The sequence below is a fragment of the Centroberyx gerrardi genome, chromosome 13 (assembly GCF_048128805.1).
Source record: "Centroberyx gerrardi isolate f3 chromosome 13, fCenGer3.hap1.cur.20231027, whole genome shotgun sequence".
NCBI lineage: Eukaryota > Metazoa > Chordata > Actinopteri > Beryciformes > Berycidae > Centroberyx > Centroberyx gerrardi.
The window spans coordinates 24,772,596-24,790,734 of NC_136009.1; the positions used below are offsets into that span (position 1 = coordinate 24,772,596).

Below are 18,139 nucleotides of genomic sequence, written 5' to 3' on the forward strand. Positions count from 1 at the left end.
GCGGCCAGTAGGAGGGGCCATGTGCTGAGGTGTTCGAGAAGGTGATGCCGTAAACGCGGCCAGTGTGTCGCAAACCAGGTGTTTGGGGAAGGTGATGTCGTAAAGCGGACAGGGGAGGGAGGAGTGGAAAGGGAGGGTGAGCAGGGGTGAGGAGGAGGAGAGAGGAGGAGGAGGAGGAGGAGGAGGAGGTGACTCTCCGGCGGCTGCGTTTCAGACACAGCGAGAGGATCATGGCGGATGGCCCCAGGTGTAAGCGCAGAAAGCAGGCGAACCCGAGGAGGAACAGCGGTAAGTCAAACTCCTGCGAAACCGTCGGGAATCGACCCGGCCGGGCGGACGACGAGGTTTCCACTCGGTAAACTCCGCCTGACGACTTTTTGGGACTATGTTGTAGCAGGTTTTAGGGAGTTTTAGGGAGTATTAGTGGGTTCATATCCCAGTGTGGTGTACCGTTATACCTGGCTGGCTTCTCTCTCTCCGCCTAGCGGTACATGGGGCTGCCGGAGTGAACCGTTATCCGTCCATACGCTGTTAGAATACGCCGGGGAGCGCTTGATTTTTGATTTTTTTTTTAGTTTCTCACACTTTTCCCCTCTTCTTTTATGCACTTTTCCACCACTTTTCCACCCACAATAACACTTGGCGGCAGGTTGCAGGGCTTTCACATAACAACGTGGCCCGTTCAACGCAGTTTATCCAGTTGTAGGTGGGATAAAATTGGGCGAGGTTGCAGGGTTAGTTGTGCTAACTTGCTGCCCACCCGGCCGGACGATGCATTTTCACACTGTTTTTCATAATAAGTCAACTTTAGCTCGTTGTTTTAATAACCGGATGATGAATCGGGTTGTTATGGCGAAAGCCTGGGATTTTTTCGTGCGCTTTGGTTGGCTTACTGCTGCTGTGGTGATGGCAAAGAGATGGGATGTTTATTTTATCTCCACTTCACCCCTCCCTGCTACACTGCAACACCACATGTTTCCTCGGTAAGGTAAGAGTGGAAATTATGTTGTTTATTCCCGAGAAGAAGATTGGGCTATTGCTTTGCATGAATGCGTCTATTTCCTTATGATTTTATTCATTTGTTCTCCTTATTCGGTGTGTTTTTTTTGCACTTATTGCATAATACTGGAGTGTTATTTACACCTGTAACGTTAGGTCTAGTTTCTGGGTAATGCAAGCAATGCCGGGAAGAAATGTTGCTTTTTGCTGCGGCGTGGGCTTTATAAGGAATTAATTTTTCTGTGAGAGTTCAGAAACAGAATAGGCATGAGAGGAATTTAGCTCACTTTAACATTCCTATAATCGGGACTCGTAGTGTGTCTGTAGTACTCAGTATTGACTTTGAAGTGATCTTATTATACTTTCTGGTATTTTTATCTGCTGTGGTAACACGATAATATTTGTGTAATAATCCGATAATATCACCTATAGGGCGTTTTCTATGATATTTGTATAGTATCCTTCTAAAATTTATTATAGAATCACAGTTCTTTTTCATAAGGGGTGAGGTATTTTTCACAGATTTATTAGAAACTTTATGAGTATTATTTTTGGAATACCATAAAAAGCTATTAACTGGAAGATATATATATATAAAAAAAAACTTAAGTTTTGGTTGTCGTCTTAACTTTAAATTTCGACGGCTGTTTGGAGCGAGTCTCTCATTGGATGGTTTCTTACCTGTACTCTCCCCCACTTTCACCGTAACAGCCAATAAAAAAAGAAAACCTATATATAAATATATATTTATAGACACCGTTATGAGGCGTGTGTGTGAGAGAGAGCCGAGGGGCTGGAAAGCACCTTTTTTTCTCCTGCTGACGACACGACGGTGACTCGGTGCGTCCGTACAGGAGCCATCATCATCATGTTTACCTGAACGCGGATAACGGGGCTGACAAATGGCCTAGAAATAAACAGAAATAACACCTGCGGCTCTTCACCATTACGGAACAGGACCTGGTCGTCGTTTTATAAGGCTGGACGTCTCGCTAGGAGCCAGGAAAACGACTCCAAATGTCAACTTGTGCAGGTAGAGATGATTTTGTAGTTTTCCACCGTGCGTGCCAGCTTTCCGTGGATGTTTGTCTCCCTTCATTCTCGCGGGATTTATCTCATCTCTACGCATTTTTGACCCACTTGTGCATGTTTTATCCGGCTCCTTTTATATTATTATGTGACGATTGAGTGCTAGTAGCCTCGTTTAGTCGAGTGCAGCCTGCAGCTCTGTGTCTCTGCCCGGAAAATGAGCGGTGCATAAGGTGGTTATTCGTCTGTTATTCCTATCCATGTGCAATAATAGTGCTTAGGGCTCACCGTGAAACCTCCCGCTTCCATCTATTGTGTTGCATTAATTTGTTATACAATTTCCTGAGCGATGTGTGGAGGGGAATGGCGGTCAGTACCATTACTGCAGTGAAGGCGGGGTTGCTGCTTTTTTCTGGACCGGAGACAGCCAGGTACGCAAGGTGATGCAACACCTATAAAGGTGCATTTAAACCATTTCCTCTTAATATCGCCACGGCAGAAGGTAGAAATACTCGATGGGAATATTCCCGTGCGCCTCCCTTTGTTTCGTCCCCTAACATTTTAGGGTTGAATGAGCTTATAATGTGGAAGGAGCGCGTCCCAGCCCGTGTGACGGGGCGCACAATCAAGATGGCAAAAGGTGCCGTGATTCAGTGCGCACCGCTTCTGGCCAGTGCAAGTGAAACTCATCTGCATCCTTCCTTTTTTTTGGGTCTATTTTGTCCTGTTTATAATGAAACATGTATTTGGATTAATTTTCAGTCTGCTCACTTTCATTTACAGAACACAGACTGCTCATTTTTTATGTTCACTCCTTTGAATTTTATATTATATGCCAAATATTAGTATTTTATTTGACACTCCAACCTGTGATCATCATCAGCAAACAACCACCAATCTAAACTAAAATCAACTATATTTTTAGACAATCATTCATTTTTGCTGTATATTTCCATATCTGCATATACTACTGACTATGATGTGACTGTGAAGCTACATCAGGCTAAAAAAAAGTCCACAAATAAAAAGGTGGTAAACTGACTTTAGGTGGGTTTACCCTCAACTACATCCCTGTCTCTGCATTATTGATAAAAGCTCATATTCCTTTAGCGAACTTGCATGCATTTCACTGCACAGGTTTTAATGTTCTCAATCATTATGGATGCAAATGTCTTAAACATGCCGCATCTCTTAGGAGCCTCCCTCCTTTTCCTGACGTGCACTAGAGCTTTGCTCAAGCTTGTGTAATAGTCATTATTATGCATTATGAACTAAATATGTCTTCTGCATCATCATCACCATCGTCATAAGACAAAGTAGTCCCCAAGTTTTTACAGTCGCCCCCACATTACAGCACCTTAGATACAGGAATCTATATTATGAAAAAGTGATGACTGTGGTTTATGGCCTAATATGTATTCTGCATCTTTAGACAATATACAGTATGTGTATATGTTAAAGTATGCAATCACACCTACAGTTTGTTTTCTTTGGTCCAAACCATAGTGGAAATAAGGGATTATTTTGTTGCATGTTTGCATTTTGTCTGTTTAGGTTCACAGTGTTTTGGTAGACTGTCGGCCGACCAGGTTAAGAGATTTTGGAGGAGAGGGGAGTCAAAACAAACCTGTCCCTGTCAGCATCAGTCCAGACTGTGGTTTGCCCTTGTTTCACTTTGTTATGCTAGACTTTCCGAGGATGAGTAACTGCTGGCTATCAGATGTCAACATCAGGCTCCTTATACCCATAAACCCTTGTGTTTTCTGGCCATTTCACATAGATGGTTCGGATTACATTATCACTCCTAATGAACCGCACCGCATTTTGCTTGGAAGAGGACTGACACCTGTATCTTCAGGCGTGTCTGTGCCGTTATTCGGCGCCGCCCGAGTTCGAACGGCGCTCTCCCCTGGCCAAACAAACCAAACTGAAGGAGTAAACGCTCCACAGTTTGTACAAACCGCTCCAGACACGCTCTGTGTGAATGTGCAGAGCGTTGGTGACAGTTGACAGACAGTAGGCCTTGCTCTCCTCCTCTGTCAGGTTCAGAAATGATTCCCCACCAGGCAGCAGCTGTAAACATGTCGGTATAAAAGCTGAGCAAGTGACGAGTGTCATCTAGCTGTCGGCCTGCAGAGACCCCCGACTGGCCGGAAAGGCTAACGCTAACGCTAGCCCTAACCTTTACTTTACCCTTACCCAGCTCGTTAACCTTTGCCACCCATGTACATTTTACACTGTGGGCATTTTTATCTTATCTGGAGCGACTTGCAGTGAGTGCAACAGTAGAATAAGCTTAAATTACTTCATCACCAGCATTACAAGCGGCCAGTAGCTAGGAACACAAGAGTCGACACCACAGCAGGAAGACAGTAGATGAAACAGGTATTTCTGTGTCCCTAGAATAATCATGCATGATAGAGAAGTGCTCGGTAAACAGATAAGAGCTGAGGAGAAAGTGTAAAGATTTATTTTTTTAAACCTAAACCTAACTGTAACCTTCACCAGCTGGTTGTTTTGGGCCCCCGCCACGTGCTGGACGTCTGCAGGTCTCCAGCCTGACACTACTGCAAATGGCAGGTGTCGGCCTTCCACACACACTGCCTGTTGCTGCTGCCGCTTTTGTCACGGCTTCGTCATCCAACACCCTTCGCCTTGCTTTACAGTACTCTGTGTATGTGTGTGTGTGTGTGTGTGTGTGTGTATGAGCGCACTCTCAGCCGGGCTGTAATCTAACACTGCAATTTAGGGACTACAGGAATGCAGTCTGGTGTTAACATACCTTGACAGGATAAACACAGCAGCCTACTCCCAGGCTTGGACTTCTTATACAAGCCAGCCGGGGCTCGGCCTTCACCGGCTCTGTCAGCGTTTCCTCTGGGATTTTATGGAGAAGCGGTGCTCGGGGAGGTGGGCGGTGGGACGGTGGGAGGGGTGGCAATTTTAGTTTTGGTTCCACATCCGTCCTTGTTTTGGTCCCGGTTATGGTTCTAGTGCGGGCTGCAGTGGTGAAAATGCTGTTGCTTGCATACTTTATCACAAACCTCAGGGCTGCACTTATTTATGTTTCAGAGGTACATTTGGTTAAATTGAATTGCTCTTCTGATTCAGCGTTTTCACCAGCAGCAGCGGCGGTGGTGGTGGTATTCTTGGTGTGGTGCTGCATCATCGCTGAGTGAATACAGGAGAAGAACTGATACTGCTTTTTGCCCGGAAAAGACGTACATGTGTAGTGTCTGAAACAGCAAATATGAAAGCTTTGATGAAGTGGGTATAGGTTGAATCACTGTTGTGTTATAGCAATCGGAGACAGAGAGCAGCATATGAAAATGTCCCAGATTATTAGTTGAAAGTTATACTGTGTCTGTTTGGCAGTAAGCTCCTTGGTCAACTTACTGTTGTTTGATGCAGAGGTAACAGCTTCACCTCTGTGTGGCCCGGTATTTATTCAGCTTATTTCTGTACATGCTGAAGCCTTAGTGCCTAGCTTAAGGTACAAGCAAGCTCTGCATCGTCTCATAAGCACCATGGCTCATTAATAGAGCTTATAAAAGAAATCGGTGTATTCCTTTAAATAACCAAGGGCCTCCGGTGTCGCTGCTGCTGGTGCTTGTAGTCAGGCTGTGCAGTTTACTGTGTGGGACGATATTCTGTGCACCACTCTGGCGAGGCTCAAAAACACTAAAAAACACACTGTGCTACCACATTAACCAAGTGTGATCCCGTAATTAAGAGTGACGTGAAAATATTGAGCAACAAGGCCCACTTCGAGGAAAAAGTAGGTTGACTATAAATGATGCAGCATGTTTTGTTAGGCCTCTGTTTTCTTTATATTTGAACCATTTCCTGACACTCTTGAGCTCACCCTAAGGCGCTCCGGCTACAACCGCTGTCCTACAGAGCAGAGGAGTCATGTGGGTGTCCTGCTGTCAGCGGAGGAGTATTAACTATTTATTTGTAGCAAATTGGCCTTTACCTTAGGCTGGGCTCTTCCTGGTTCACACATTAGATCAGTCAAAGCGATTACCAAAAGGTACACATGTCTGTCTACTGCTGTGTAATTGCATGTTGAAAATGCAATTACACAAAATCCAACTGTTTGATCTCCTAACTGTGTCACCTACTTTTGACTTTTTACTGCATTTTTGCATGCTGGTTGAGATAACCACTGTCATATGGAAGAATGGTAATTTTTCTTTACCTTTTACATTACATTTTCACATTATTTTAGTGTAATGTTAATATTAACACAGATTTCCGTCTTTGTAGTCTATTTGGGAAATGGTATTGTCATAGGGAAATGGTCCTGAGCGATATTAGAAGTGGTTGTGGTCAACAATAGCTGTTAATTGATCCAGGCCCATTGGTCATGCATGTTACTTTCTCCTTGGCTGAAGAGCCTGAGGCTGTGTGTGTGTGTGTGTGTGTGTGTGCTGTTTCCCTTGCACAAATGGGCCTGAGGAATGACAAAGCACTACAGGATGTCTTTAGCAAGTCAGCATAAACCCCTCCCATCGCCTTTTATGGTCCAGAGGGGGAGGTGCGTTAGGGCTACTGATGCTGCTGCTGTGACTAATTGGGTAGTGAGTGTGTGTGTGTGTGTGAGAGAGAGAGAGAGAGAGAGAGAGGGGGAGAGAGAGTGTCTATGTATGTGCATTAGTGTGAAGGTGGAAACTGCTGCTTTCCTCTGGGCTTTGCATTACAACACAGCCCTGCTTGTTTGGATTTACATGCGTTAATACCGGCCTGTGGGGGCTAAATCACCGGTTTCCCGCCGTTGCTGCTGTGTTGCAGTTGGATGATGCCAGCCGATAACGGCACCTTGACAGATCAGGCGTGGAAAGTCGGGGCAGATGACTCAGTAGAGCCTGAGAAATACGCATCCTCAACATCAAAACACATTTTAGCAATATACACTTCAACGCCTGACTTGTACAGCGTTTCTGCATGGATGATAGGTTACATCAGATAAAGCGATCAGAATCAGGATCACTTTATTCGTCACGCGCTATACAGGAATTTGTCTCGGTGGTATATACATTCATTATTCAATATTCTATTACTAAATGGCATTGGAGTCTTGTGGCATGCAGTATGGCTGCAGCTGTAGCAGAGTGGACATTAGTGCAGTGATCCAGAGCAGCATGAGGAAGTTTACTGAACAGAATGAGATGCATGAAATAAATGATGAGCAGTGGAAAACATAGAGAATAAATCACTCTACATATACACATGACAACAGTTGACGTTCAGTATCTATGTGTTTGGGAAAGCTACTGAGGAAGGCTGCGCCAAACAAAGCAGTCGCACTCAGAATCGTTTTATTCGCCAAGTACAATAAATGTATGACAAAGGCAAACTCCGAGGAGAGGTTGGAGACAAAATGACTAACAAAATGAACCTAACGCAGCCCTCGCTGTTCTCACGCAGGTGCGATTTGCCCCTGCAACACTAAACACTCATGAACACTCAACACGAGAGTATCGTAACATCTAACTTCTTACTCAAGATGAAAGGGAAATGAATTAGTGCCATCTGATTTAAAATGAAACTGAGAGCAACTGATTGTCTGTGTCATGTAGCCTGCTGCTGCTGCTGCTGCTGCTTACAGGCAAGTATCATCCTGTGGAGTCTAAATATACTTGAAACATGTGTGGGCTGTGAAACTCTGTAAGTTATCAATATGTCTCCTATATGTGTCACCAACTGTTGATTTAAATGTACCTACTTGCTGAAGGGAATTTTATTAATCTAATACTGTAGGGAAATTCTCTTTCCTCTGGCCCCACCCCCTCCACAGGGAGGTCAAAGGTCAGAGGTCATGGTCAGCAGCCCTGGAGCTGGTAGGAATTCAGTGTCTTGCTCAGCGGCACTTCAGCAGGGAGCTGAACCCAGACTTTCTTGTCGAAGGGTCTGTATTTCTGTCTGTTGCTTGGCTCTTGTGTTTTAGAGACGAAAGGACTGGATAGAGGATTGGACAGTTTCCTTACACTGTTGGTTTACATTTTTGTGCGATTTAGTCATTTAGATGTTCTCATCCAGAGCGACTTGCAGTGAGTGCAACAGCAGAGTAAGCTTAAATTCCTACGACACCAACATTACAGGCAACCACCAGTAAGCAAAGTCGAACTCTCCCAAAATAGTCAAACATGGCACCGGATATGAATTTGTGTATACTCACTGCGGCTTCGTATTGTTCGTTTATTTTTACGCTCCATGCCAGTGGGGGCACATGCAGATTAAAGAGGTAACCGTAAGTGAGGAAAACCCGGAAATAAAACTCAAAGAACAACAACTAAAACACAACAAACAGCGACAGGCGGCTGAGGGAATATGAGGATTTAGAAACCGTTTGATCATAAAGGTGAAGAAGAAGAAGAAATCCTCTAACGTACTCAGCAAGCCGAGCCTCAAAACAATTCATTTTAAAAGAGTTGACCGTGAGATGTTAGCATGGAGATGGAAACAAAGGCACCCGGAAAAGGAAATGGAGATGCTTTGCCACAAGGCGACACAACCAATCACGTGATATTTTTGACTAATTGCAGACAGTTACGCAGTGATGGCTGGTGTGAGAAGAATTCGACTAGTCCTGTGCCCAATCCCAATGTGATGGTTCGTTTTTCTCGCAAACGTGTCATTTTATCCGTACAAACCTGCCGGAATTAGTTTCTGCAGCACAGTATACTGTGGCCTTAAGGAGGTCAAAGGGTCAGAGCTGCAACGCCCTGATAACAGATGTAACAGATGATAGAGATGTGCCTGGAGAGGAATTAAGAGTTGAAAAGAGAGGGAGAAAGAATTTTTATTTTTATAAAGTAAGACTATAATTTAGCCAAAATCTCCCTCTAGAAATACAAGTGCAATAGAAGTGTAATCCTGAAGTTCAGAATCGCCGTTGTTATCATGATAAAGTTGTCACACTGCGGCTTACACTAAAAGCATACCATGGACTAACACAGAGACAAACGTGGAACCAAAACTAAAATACCCCCCCCCCCCCCCTCCCCCGCCGCAAGGAAACACCAAACTCTTATCACCGCTTTTCTTGTTGAACCTATTTCCAGGAATAACCGGCTCTTCTGTTGCCTCTCATCGCACCCTTTCAGCCACCTGAATATTCAGGTAGTCGAGAGGCTCTCCCAGCAGCGAACAGCTAAAAATTTAATCCATTGTGTTGCTAACCAAGGATTAGCTGTGAAAGACAGCCTGCGGAGAAAGGACCCAGTTACTTCTACCGCTGCTGACCAGCCTCCTACTTCACACCGTGTGAGTGAGAGTGTGTGTGTGTGTGTTGTATGTGCATGTGGGTATGGGGATATGTGTGTGAGTATGTGTGTATGCACTTGTTTGTGTTTATGCGTGTGCGTTTGCAAGTGTGTGTGCTTGTGTGGGTTGTGTGTGTCAAAAGAAAGGGTCCCATTCAGAGTGTGTTCTTGTCTGTGTGTGTGTATGCGTGTGTGTGTGTGGGAGAGGGGGAGCACTCTTTCACACTCAGCCGGTGGGAAACTCCTCTCCCTCTCTTTTGGCGGTGGCAGAATTTGCATATCCTGCCATCCTCCATTCTCTCTCCCTCCTGGCGTCTGAGCAGCAGAACAGAGGCCCTCGGCTCCTCCGGCTCGCAGGAAATCAGTGAAATCGCGGCCCAAAGCCGCCGCCGCCACCGCCGCCTCCTCCCCGCCTCCGGGCCCGCCGCCGAGCCGCAGGAATGAATCCCGTACAGGAGGGACCGAGTCGAGCCGTAATCCCGCGCTCGGTGGTCACTGAAGTGGAATGCCGCCGGCCTGTGATAGGCTACTCGCTTTGATTCATTTTCATTTAAATTGGGACACATCTCGAAGGTAAACCCAGAAGATACCGGTGTACGAGAACTGAAAGGGAAAAACACGTGGGCAGAGCTGAGAGGGGCGGCACAGCGGAATAATGAAGTGGAATTAGAATAGAATGAAAAACAGTGGAAAGTAAAGAAACAAACAGTAGAAAAGGACCTTTATGTTTGTTGTGATACTATGCTGAAAAAAACCCCCTTCCATTTTAACAAGTCATTTAGTCTCATATTCAGTCGTAGAGTCTTATTTTCTTAAGTGAAAAAGTCTGCCAGCGGCGGTGAGATAATACTGCAGTTTCACTTTTTTAGGGGTTTTCTAGAAACAAATGTCAATATTGTGAAACAAGGCACATCGCTCCACTAATATCAAGACACTTAATTCAAGAAAAGTTTTGTTAAGTTTATTTATATTGGAAACAAATTAAAAGGGTTAGGGTTAGGGTTTAGGTCACCCCAGTGGCAGATCTTTTCACTTGTTTTAAGAAAAATAAGATTTTAAGACTCAACGCTAGATTAATTGACTTGTTTTTGCAGTGTGCTTTCTCAAACAGGACTACACTCTTACAAAAAGGGTTCTAGATAGTACCAGAAAATGGTTCTTTAGCCCTGTACCATAGCATATGCTTTGTTGGTACTATAAAGAACCCATTTTGAAAGGTTGTCAATGGTGTCATGCTCAAATGGGTCTATAGGACCTACAGTATATTGTACTGTAAACAATCCTTTTAGAATGTATGAAATGCTGCAAACCACCAGTATTAAAATGACCACACTGGGTTATTTATTCTGATTTACCAGTTTATAATTTTAACAAATAATATACTTCTAAATAATGCCACACCCATAACCAAAGAACCCCTGAAGAAACCTCCTTTTTTTTGTGTGTACCTAATTAAATAGAGGTTATATACAAAAATAAAATAAAATATATAATACCCAGCCTGAAGAGACAAAGGAGAGGCGGAGGCGACCTCCCAGCAGCCCCAGTGGTCCCAGTGGACATAAATCATGAGCCTGTGGACAGGTGGGTTAGGAGGGGCCTGGCCTCCCTAAAGACGCCCCAGAGACCCAGCAGGAACAGAGGAGGACAGGTTGGGTTGGAGCAGAGAATTAGATTAGAAGCAGAGTGGACTGATTTGAACTTTATCCTCTCTCACACTCCAGGCTGGGCTTTCCATGCGAGTGTTTTTATGCAAATGATGGTGCATCAAATGAGAAAAGCCAAATCGGACCGGCTAAATTTGATAAAAAATTTCCTTGATGTCGCAAAAAAAGGTTTTACACTTGCTTGAAGCAGAAACGTTTTTTGATGATAAAGAAACTATGCGACAAACAGAGGTGGAAACAGATTTTGTCCAATAAATAATGATGTAGGCTTGGCATGATTCACTCGGCGGATGGTTCATGTTGTTTCTAACTTTTAAAGTCTTGTGGCTGTATGACCATGCGGTAGAATATTGTCAAGTGCATTTCTTTGTTTCTGTCTTCAGATAAAACCACATGGCCAACGTAAAGGACTGTTTCCATTTTTCTTGTGGATGTGTTTTTTAAGGGAAAAATCCAACTAAAACACTTTAAAAAACAGCTATTAGCAAAGTACCTTGCATTGTTGTTTGGTGGTTTATTTTTTCGTATTTATTTCCAGTGCAGCTACAATGGAGTTTGATAGCAGAACATTTTTCAGCGATCTAAAACATTGGAAGACTTCATTGATTTGATTGAAAGCAACAAGTTCACAACCTTTCCCTGGGTTTTGTCGCAAGTCATTCTGGGAAATGTAGGAAATCACTAACTTAAGTAGAAGTAGATGAGGCAGGTTGAGGGAAAGTGGGTTCACCAAGACAGTGAATTACAACACTTCATCACAAAATAGCCCAACTCCTGGAATGCATTAATCATCACAAATTGATCTAACACTGAAATAGTATCCGAGGGGGCGCTTTTCCTTTAATATTCAGGAAGCCTATTTATTTCCTTCAACCCAGCTGATGGAAATACACAGAATTACACAGCATTTTATTTATTGTGATATTTCACAAATTCGTTTCACAGTTGGATGGAAACGGAGCGACTGTCTCTCTCTCTCCCTGTCCCACCTTGCAGGATGGAGAGACGGTTGAGAACAGGTTGAGAGGCAATAGAGGATTGGATTAGAGTAGTGATGTGTAATGTGGAGTCTCTCTCTCTCTCTCTGTCTCTTTGTCTCTCTCCCCTCCATCCTCTGTCCCGTGGGACTGATTTACAGTGCATGGGGCCGATGGGTTGATGCATGATGCTTGTAAAAGAGGCCGCCAGCAGGAAGAAGAATGAGAGGGGAAGACACAATATATGCAGGTCTATTCGACTCCCTTAATAAAGTAGATTTGGATTTTAGTTGTAAACAATGCCATCGCCATTTCGCTGATGGAAAAGGACATTAAGAGTCATCCTTTTTAAATCGTGCAAGCGAATACACAATTGAGGGAGAGGCTGAGTGAAAGAGAGGGAGAGAGGGTGTTGTTGTTATTGAATTACAGGTGATGGCTGCTAATTGGGCCCCCCAGAGGTTGTGTGTGTGTGTGTTTGTGAGTGTGTGTGTGTATGTGTGTGTCTGGCTCTAGGGATCTGGTGTTGATGAAGCTGTTAGGGTAAAGTGCGGGGCCGCTGTGTGCTCCCTGAGTGCTGTGCTTTAGAGGCTGGCCTGTCCCTGCGGAGGAGTGCTAATGGAGGCCACCCAGCGCTGATGAATTACACCGAGACTGGATGGATGGAGCGACGGCAGAGCCGGAGGTGATGCTGTTGTAATTGAGGCGGCTGCTGAGCGAGGAGGGTGCCTGGTTTTTGATTAGCTGTAGGCATGAAGCAACACGTTTGCACCAGGGCGGTGACAATAACCGCATCGCCGCCTCACTGTGGTGCTTGGCAGGGAGTCTGCAGGTGCTTGAAGTAGTAATTCGCAAGCTTTTTGTATGTACAAATGTCCGTTTGGTTCTCTATCGCCGGTTCATATAACACAATAGTGATTCAACCTATACGCGGTTCATGAAAGCTTTTACATTTGCTGTTCTAAACACGTGGCGTTTCCCGGGAAAAATCCTCTGCCACGGAAAAAGACGTCACAGTCCCGCCCGTACGGTTTGATTGACAGGTGATCTCTGGGAAGTGCAGTGCAGAAACACCACAGAAATGAGCGCTTAGCACCAAAGATGTCTGCAAAATAAAAAAACAAAAAAAGAGGATCTCGAGGATTATCGCTTCAAGGCATTGCTGCTTTACAAAACAGCACACTTAAGAGAGATAGCAAAGACTTAAGACACAGGTCATGGGCCGGATCTGAACCTCCCATAACCTCATCAGTATGTAATTCATGCTTTTGCCTGTTGAGCTACGACAACCTCAGCTGCTAGTTGACTGGAGCTGAACCTAAGCGATATGGCTCTGGCTTAGATCATTCCCCTGGATATGTACCAGGGAAGTGATTTTTCATATTTGTTTCTACAGGAATTTCAATAATTGGACACACAACTCGATCATTGGTGGGTTTTTTTATACCTCAGTGGGCAGAGCGTGGCACCAACACCGCTAGGTTTAGGGCGTTCAGTTCCCCTATGTAGTTCGATGGGTAGAGCATGGCACTAACACTGTCAAGGCACAAGTCCTTCATCAAATTTTACCATATTCCTTCATTTTTTTTGTATTTTTATATGTTCACATTCCCACTTTGCTTCCCTGGAGACTTGCCCTCTGTTGTTATTCTTTGTTTTTCTCTTCCTGCTGAGCGCTCAGGATACGGAACACACTTGTTCCTCTGCCGCCGCCGAGAATACCATCCGTTGCTTATCCACTTTGGCGGATTTTTGTCGATCAAAGCGGTTTTGGCAATCGGCGGTGCCACTGCAGCGTGATTGCTGATGTGTCAGCTGCTTAGGCTGCGAGGGATGTGGAGCACGACTCAACAGGCTTCCTCACTGTCTTGTTTCTGTGTTTGTGCTGCTGCGTCTCAGTGGGATTTTGGCTCCCTCTACCTTCTCTGAGGAAATCTTACTGTAATGGGCAAAGGCCGGGGCATCTTCAACTGTGTGCGTGTGTGTGTGTGTGTGTGCGTGTGTGTGTGAGAGAACGCTAAAGCTACTATTCACACAGCCGTTTGCATCACCACACCTCTCTAGCTGTGAAGCCTTGCTGTTAAGAGTGTCAAAGTGTGAAGAGACAGAAGTAGAAGTTATCAACAATAAGTAAATGCGTGCCTGTGTGTGTGTGTGTGTGTGTGTGTGTGTTTGCAGCCAAGGAGGAGGGGTGTCTGTTAAGGCAGGATGTGAGTGACAGGGTTTGCTGGGTGTCCTTAGTGTTTCCTCTTTAATTGTTTTGGAGCAGTGGTGGTCGGGAGTCATTTTGTGGCCTTATTGTTGTAAAACTGCTCTTATTTGTTTATTTAATTATGACAAAAAAAGTTCTGTTAATGACGTATTTTCTCTTGCAGTGGTGGTAGCTTTCTTTGCAGTAGTGGCGCACCACTGCTGAGTGAATGTAGAGGAGAAACCGCGTTATCTTCACACCTGCCAAGGTAAACTGTCATCTCCACTCAGCTCTGTGAACTATCAGCCGGTAAACATCAAATATCAAACCACAGAAACAGCCTGAATAAGTTAGAGTTTATCTTTATGGTTTATTGACAGGATAGGAAACTGATACCTCCCACAGCCAAATGCGAAGTCTGTCTGACACTACCAACCTTTATGACTGGTGACCAACCATTATCTGGAGGTCAATTTGAAAAACCAGATTGTCTGATTAACACTTGAAATTAGGCTGATAAAGCTGATTGGCAATATTTATCAATATCGGCCTTTTATTAAATATTGGATATCGGCCGGTCATGCCGTCCACTGCTGATATGATGGAGGTTCCTCCCTGACCACAGCTACATAAAAACCTCCAGTGACATTTTTTTTCTTTGCACATTTTTGTTATTCATTACATTTTTTGTAAATTAATTCTTCATTTAAAGGCCTAATGTGTCCCAGACTTTCCCCTACCAGTGAAGAGCTGCTAACACTAAAGGAATTTCATTAGTCTCGGTTTCAGTGGAGAGTTTTAGTGTCCCATGATGGTCTGAATGCTGTTTCAGAGGATTTTCCACCCTCATTAGAATAAAATGATGGGGGAAAACATTGCATACTTGTACTTATAGATTTTAAATGTTACGATAACATTTAAAGATATTGAATAGTGGCGCAAAATCTCAGCTATCAGTGACCTCAGTCTAAAAATATTGGTATCGGCCTACAAAAACCCAGATCAGTCCAACCCCTACTTCGCCTTAGCTGTTGAGTTTTGGAAACCGCCAGCCAGTGCAGTCGTGGACAAAAAAGTTAATTTCCTGCCCTGACAACAAGTATGAAACCAAAGTAACAGCCTGGCTAAAGCTACAGTTTACCTTTTTTGGGTTATCAGTGTAGGAGAATTGGCACAGGTGCAGCTCTGAGGCTGTAGCTTTTACATCTCAACTGGGTTTCATCAAGGCCGTTTGTTTTCCCCTCTGGTCTCATGCACCAGGCATCTTAATGTGAGCTCACACACTCTGGAGTTAATCTCACCAACCTGTAGTAAGCCGGTGTAGAGAGAGGCTCATTAGTCACCGGTCGCTTTGCCTCTGACAGAGTCTGGTTAAGCCTCGGCGGTGAATTGAGAGAGCAGGCGTTCATCTGCAGTCTTTGCATCTTGCCTGGCAGCGAATGAACTGTAGTTTTCACCTTCTAACCACAATCTTTTCACCCCTCACCCAGAGTTCACCAGTGGTACGATTTTTGCAGCATATGCTCAAAAAAATAGAGTCTATGTACATGTGCAGTCTACTGTCTGTTGTTCCATATGGCTGTGTGTGCACTACAAAAACATGACAAATAGGTGTGATTCTATTCTTTAATTGTTTGAAATGAGTGTTTCTTGGATAATTGAAAAAGGGTGCGTATGTGAAACTAAGTCGGGATAGATATTTGGAAATATTTTCATAGGATGTGCTCTGAAATTTTCTTTCTTTAGTTTAAAATTTTCAATTCATTGGCACATGTGCTCCTTGGCAAAACTGTCAACCTTCCCTGCCTCACCAACCTCCTTCCTCTCCTTCCTCTCCTTCCTCTCCCACTCTCCCCATAGCAAGACAAGTTTATTTATGAAGTGCTCTTAACAGGTTCATCAAGCTTTACAGAGCAACAAACAACATGAATACAGGTAAAAACAATAGCTAAAAACAAGAGGGAACAAGCACACAAGCATCACAAACTCCTAGATTTGGGGCCTGAGCTTGTATATGTGTGTTGGTGTGTTGGTGTGTGTGGGAGTGTGTGTAGCATAGCAGGTGTGTCTGGGCTTCAGCCCCATGAAACGTCTCATAAATACCACCTGACACCGTTACAGCAGGCAGGCTTCGATATAAAACTCTCCTCCTGTGGCGCGAGCATGAAGCCCTTCAGCACAATTATATTATAACACACTTCAGGGGAGGAAAGCTTATACCCTGTCCAGAGCCTCTTTATAGAGAAACCTGGTCTATGGTCCAAATCCAAGCAGAGCACACACACACACACACACACACACACACACAAACACACACACTCAAGCTTTGGCCTCATGACTTCAAATTTGAAATATTTTTGTTGTTTTTTTTATCTGTATTTATATCCTCTGTGAAGCACTTTGTGACCAACCTGTTTTCTTAAAAGCACTTCATGAAATAATTTGACTCGACTTGGCCATAGCTGGTTCCTTTTGAGTTATTTTTAAAAGTGGATCCTTCTCCAAAGGGTATAATGTGTGATGTCCATAGCCACACACATGTTCATTTGAGACTTTTACCCTGGGCCAAAACACACACACACACACACACACACACACACACACACACACACTCTCACACCCTTGGAAGCATCAAATTTAATGGTGTTTGATAGAAAAAACAACATCGCTGAAAAAATGCGTCTTGCAGGCCAAGCTATTCCAGAGTTTATTCCCTCAACTGTTGTAGCAAATTAAGCAAATTTGTTGCCATAAGGTGTTAGAATTATAAATGTTTGTTTGGCATTGACCTTGTGCCGATACACCTCAGCAGTGTGTCTCAGTCCAGCCTGTCTGCTGCGCTGCCTGTGTGACATTTCAGTCGACCGGCGATCCGAACGTGCCTGACATTTTGCTAAACTCCGTTCGGAAGGTCCTGCCTGTCCCTGTGTTTTCCTTCCCCACCTCCCTGCATTGTGTGACTGGGTAAACAGACACACACACACACACACACGCACACCCACACACACACACACATAAGCACATACACACATACACTCACAGGCTGCCTATACATCTGGGGGGTTTGCTTTGTACGCCAGCAGGCTTAGGATTATGCTTTTGTCTTTATTGGCTGCCACGCATAGAAGAACGTTGAGTTGCTTTTTGATGTTGTCCCTAATCACACCTGTGAAGGAAAAGTAGGTTAGCATCTCATTATGCTCTCCAAACAGGATAGTATTTTTACATTCTATATAAGGATGATTTCCTCTTGGCCTGCTTAGCCTTTCCTGTGCCAGAGGTTTGGCTGCAGTAAGAGATTAAGAATAAGAACGGCACAAACTAGGTGTAGCAAGTTTTTTGACTGCACCAAACAGGACTGTGTTTCATCTCATTGCTTAGAAAATCTTTACTGTAAGCTAACAGACCAAAGATCATCTAAGACTCTTTTTGGGAAGCGGGCCCAGATCGTGCTGCGAGGACCAAAGCTTTGAATTTACACCAAACACAGCGCAGCTCAGTAACGAGGTAATGTTCTTTGACAATGTCGCGCTTGTAGCGGTGCCTCCAACCACCCCAGAGGTTCAGTTGAGCTTTTAATCTAACGGCTGCGAGCATATGGAGATCGTTGCCTCGTTCTGGTTGTGTGCCACCCAAGTACGAAGCCTTCCCACCACTCTGCCAGCTTTCTGGTACCCGGGCAAAGTCCCGTCTCCCAGCTTGATGCTCCCCTCATAGACAGGCGTTCAAAGTGAGCTCGCTGGCCGCCCGGCGTCCAGACGGCGGTGGATGGTCTTCATTTAGCGGGGACAGAACCGCCGTGCCAACCGGGGCTGCGTGCCAGGCTGCCGCCCGCCGAGCTCGGCATGGCTGCTGCCGCGCCGCTGCCAACTCCTGACATACAGTAGGTTGGGGGGTTTGCTCTGTCAGTGCTCCTCCCTGCCAAAAGTACAGTGGTCTGATTGAGTAACATGATGTAAGCGGGACGGTGGGTGTGAAGCAGCCTGCTGGATGTGGATATGGAGTGAT

At 44.6% G+C, this 18,139-nt stretch overlaps 1 protein-coding gene across 1 annotated transcript in view; it reads left to right on the forward strand.

The window, feature by feature from the left end:
* The first annotated feature begins 227 nt into the window (after positions 1-227).
* The window catches only part of LOC139917449 (zinc finger E-box-binding homeobox 1-like), a 73,311-nt gene continuing 55,399 nt past the window's right edge, over positions 228-18,139 (forward strand). Inside the window, exon 1 of the mRNA XM_071906574.2 lies at positions 228-288. Within this exon, the coding sequence (XP_071762675.1) occupies positions 231-288 (58 nt within the window). The 5' untranslated portion in view covers positions 228-230. The remainder of the gene's footprint in view (positions 289-18,139) is intronic.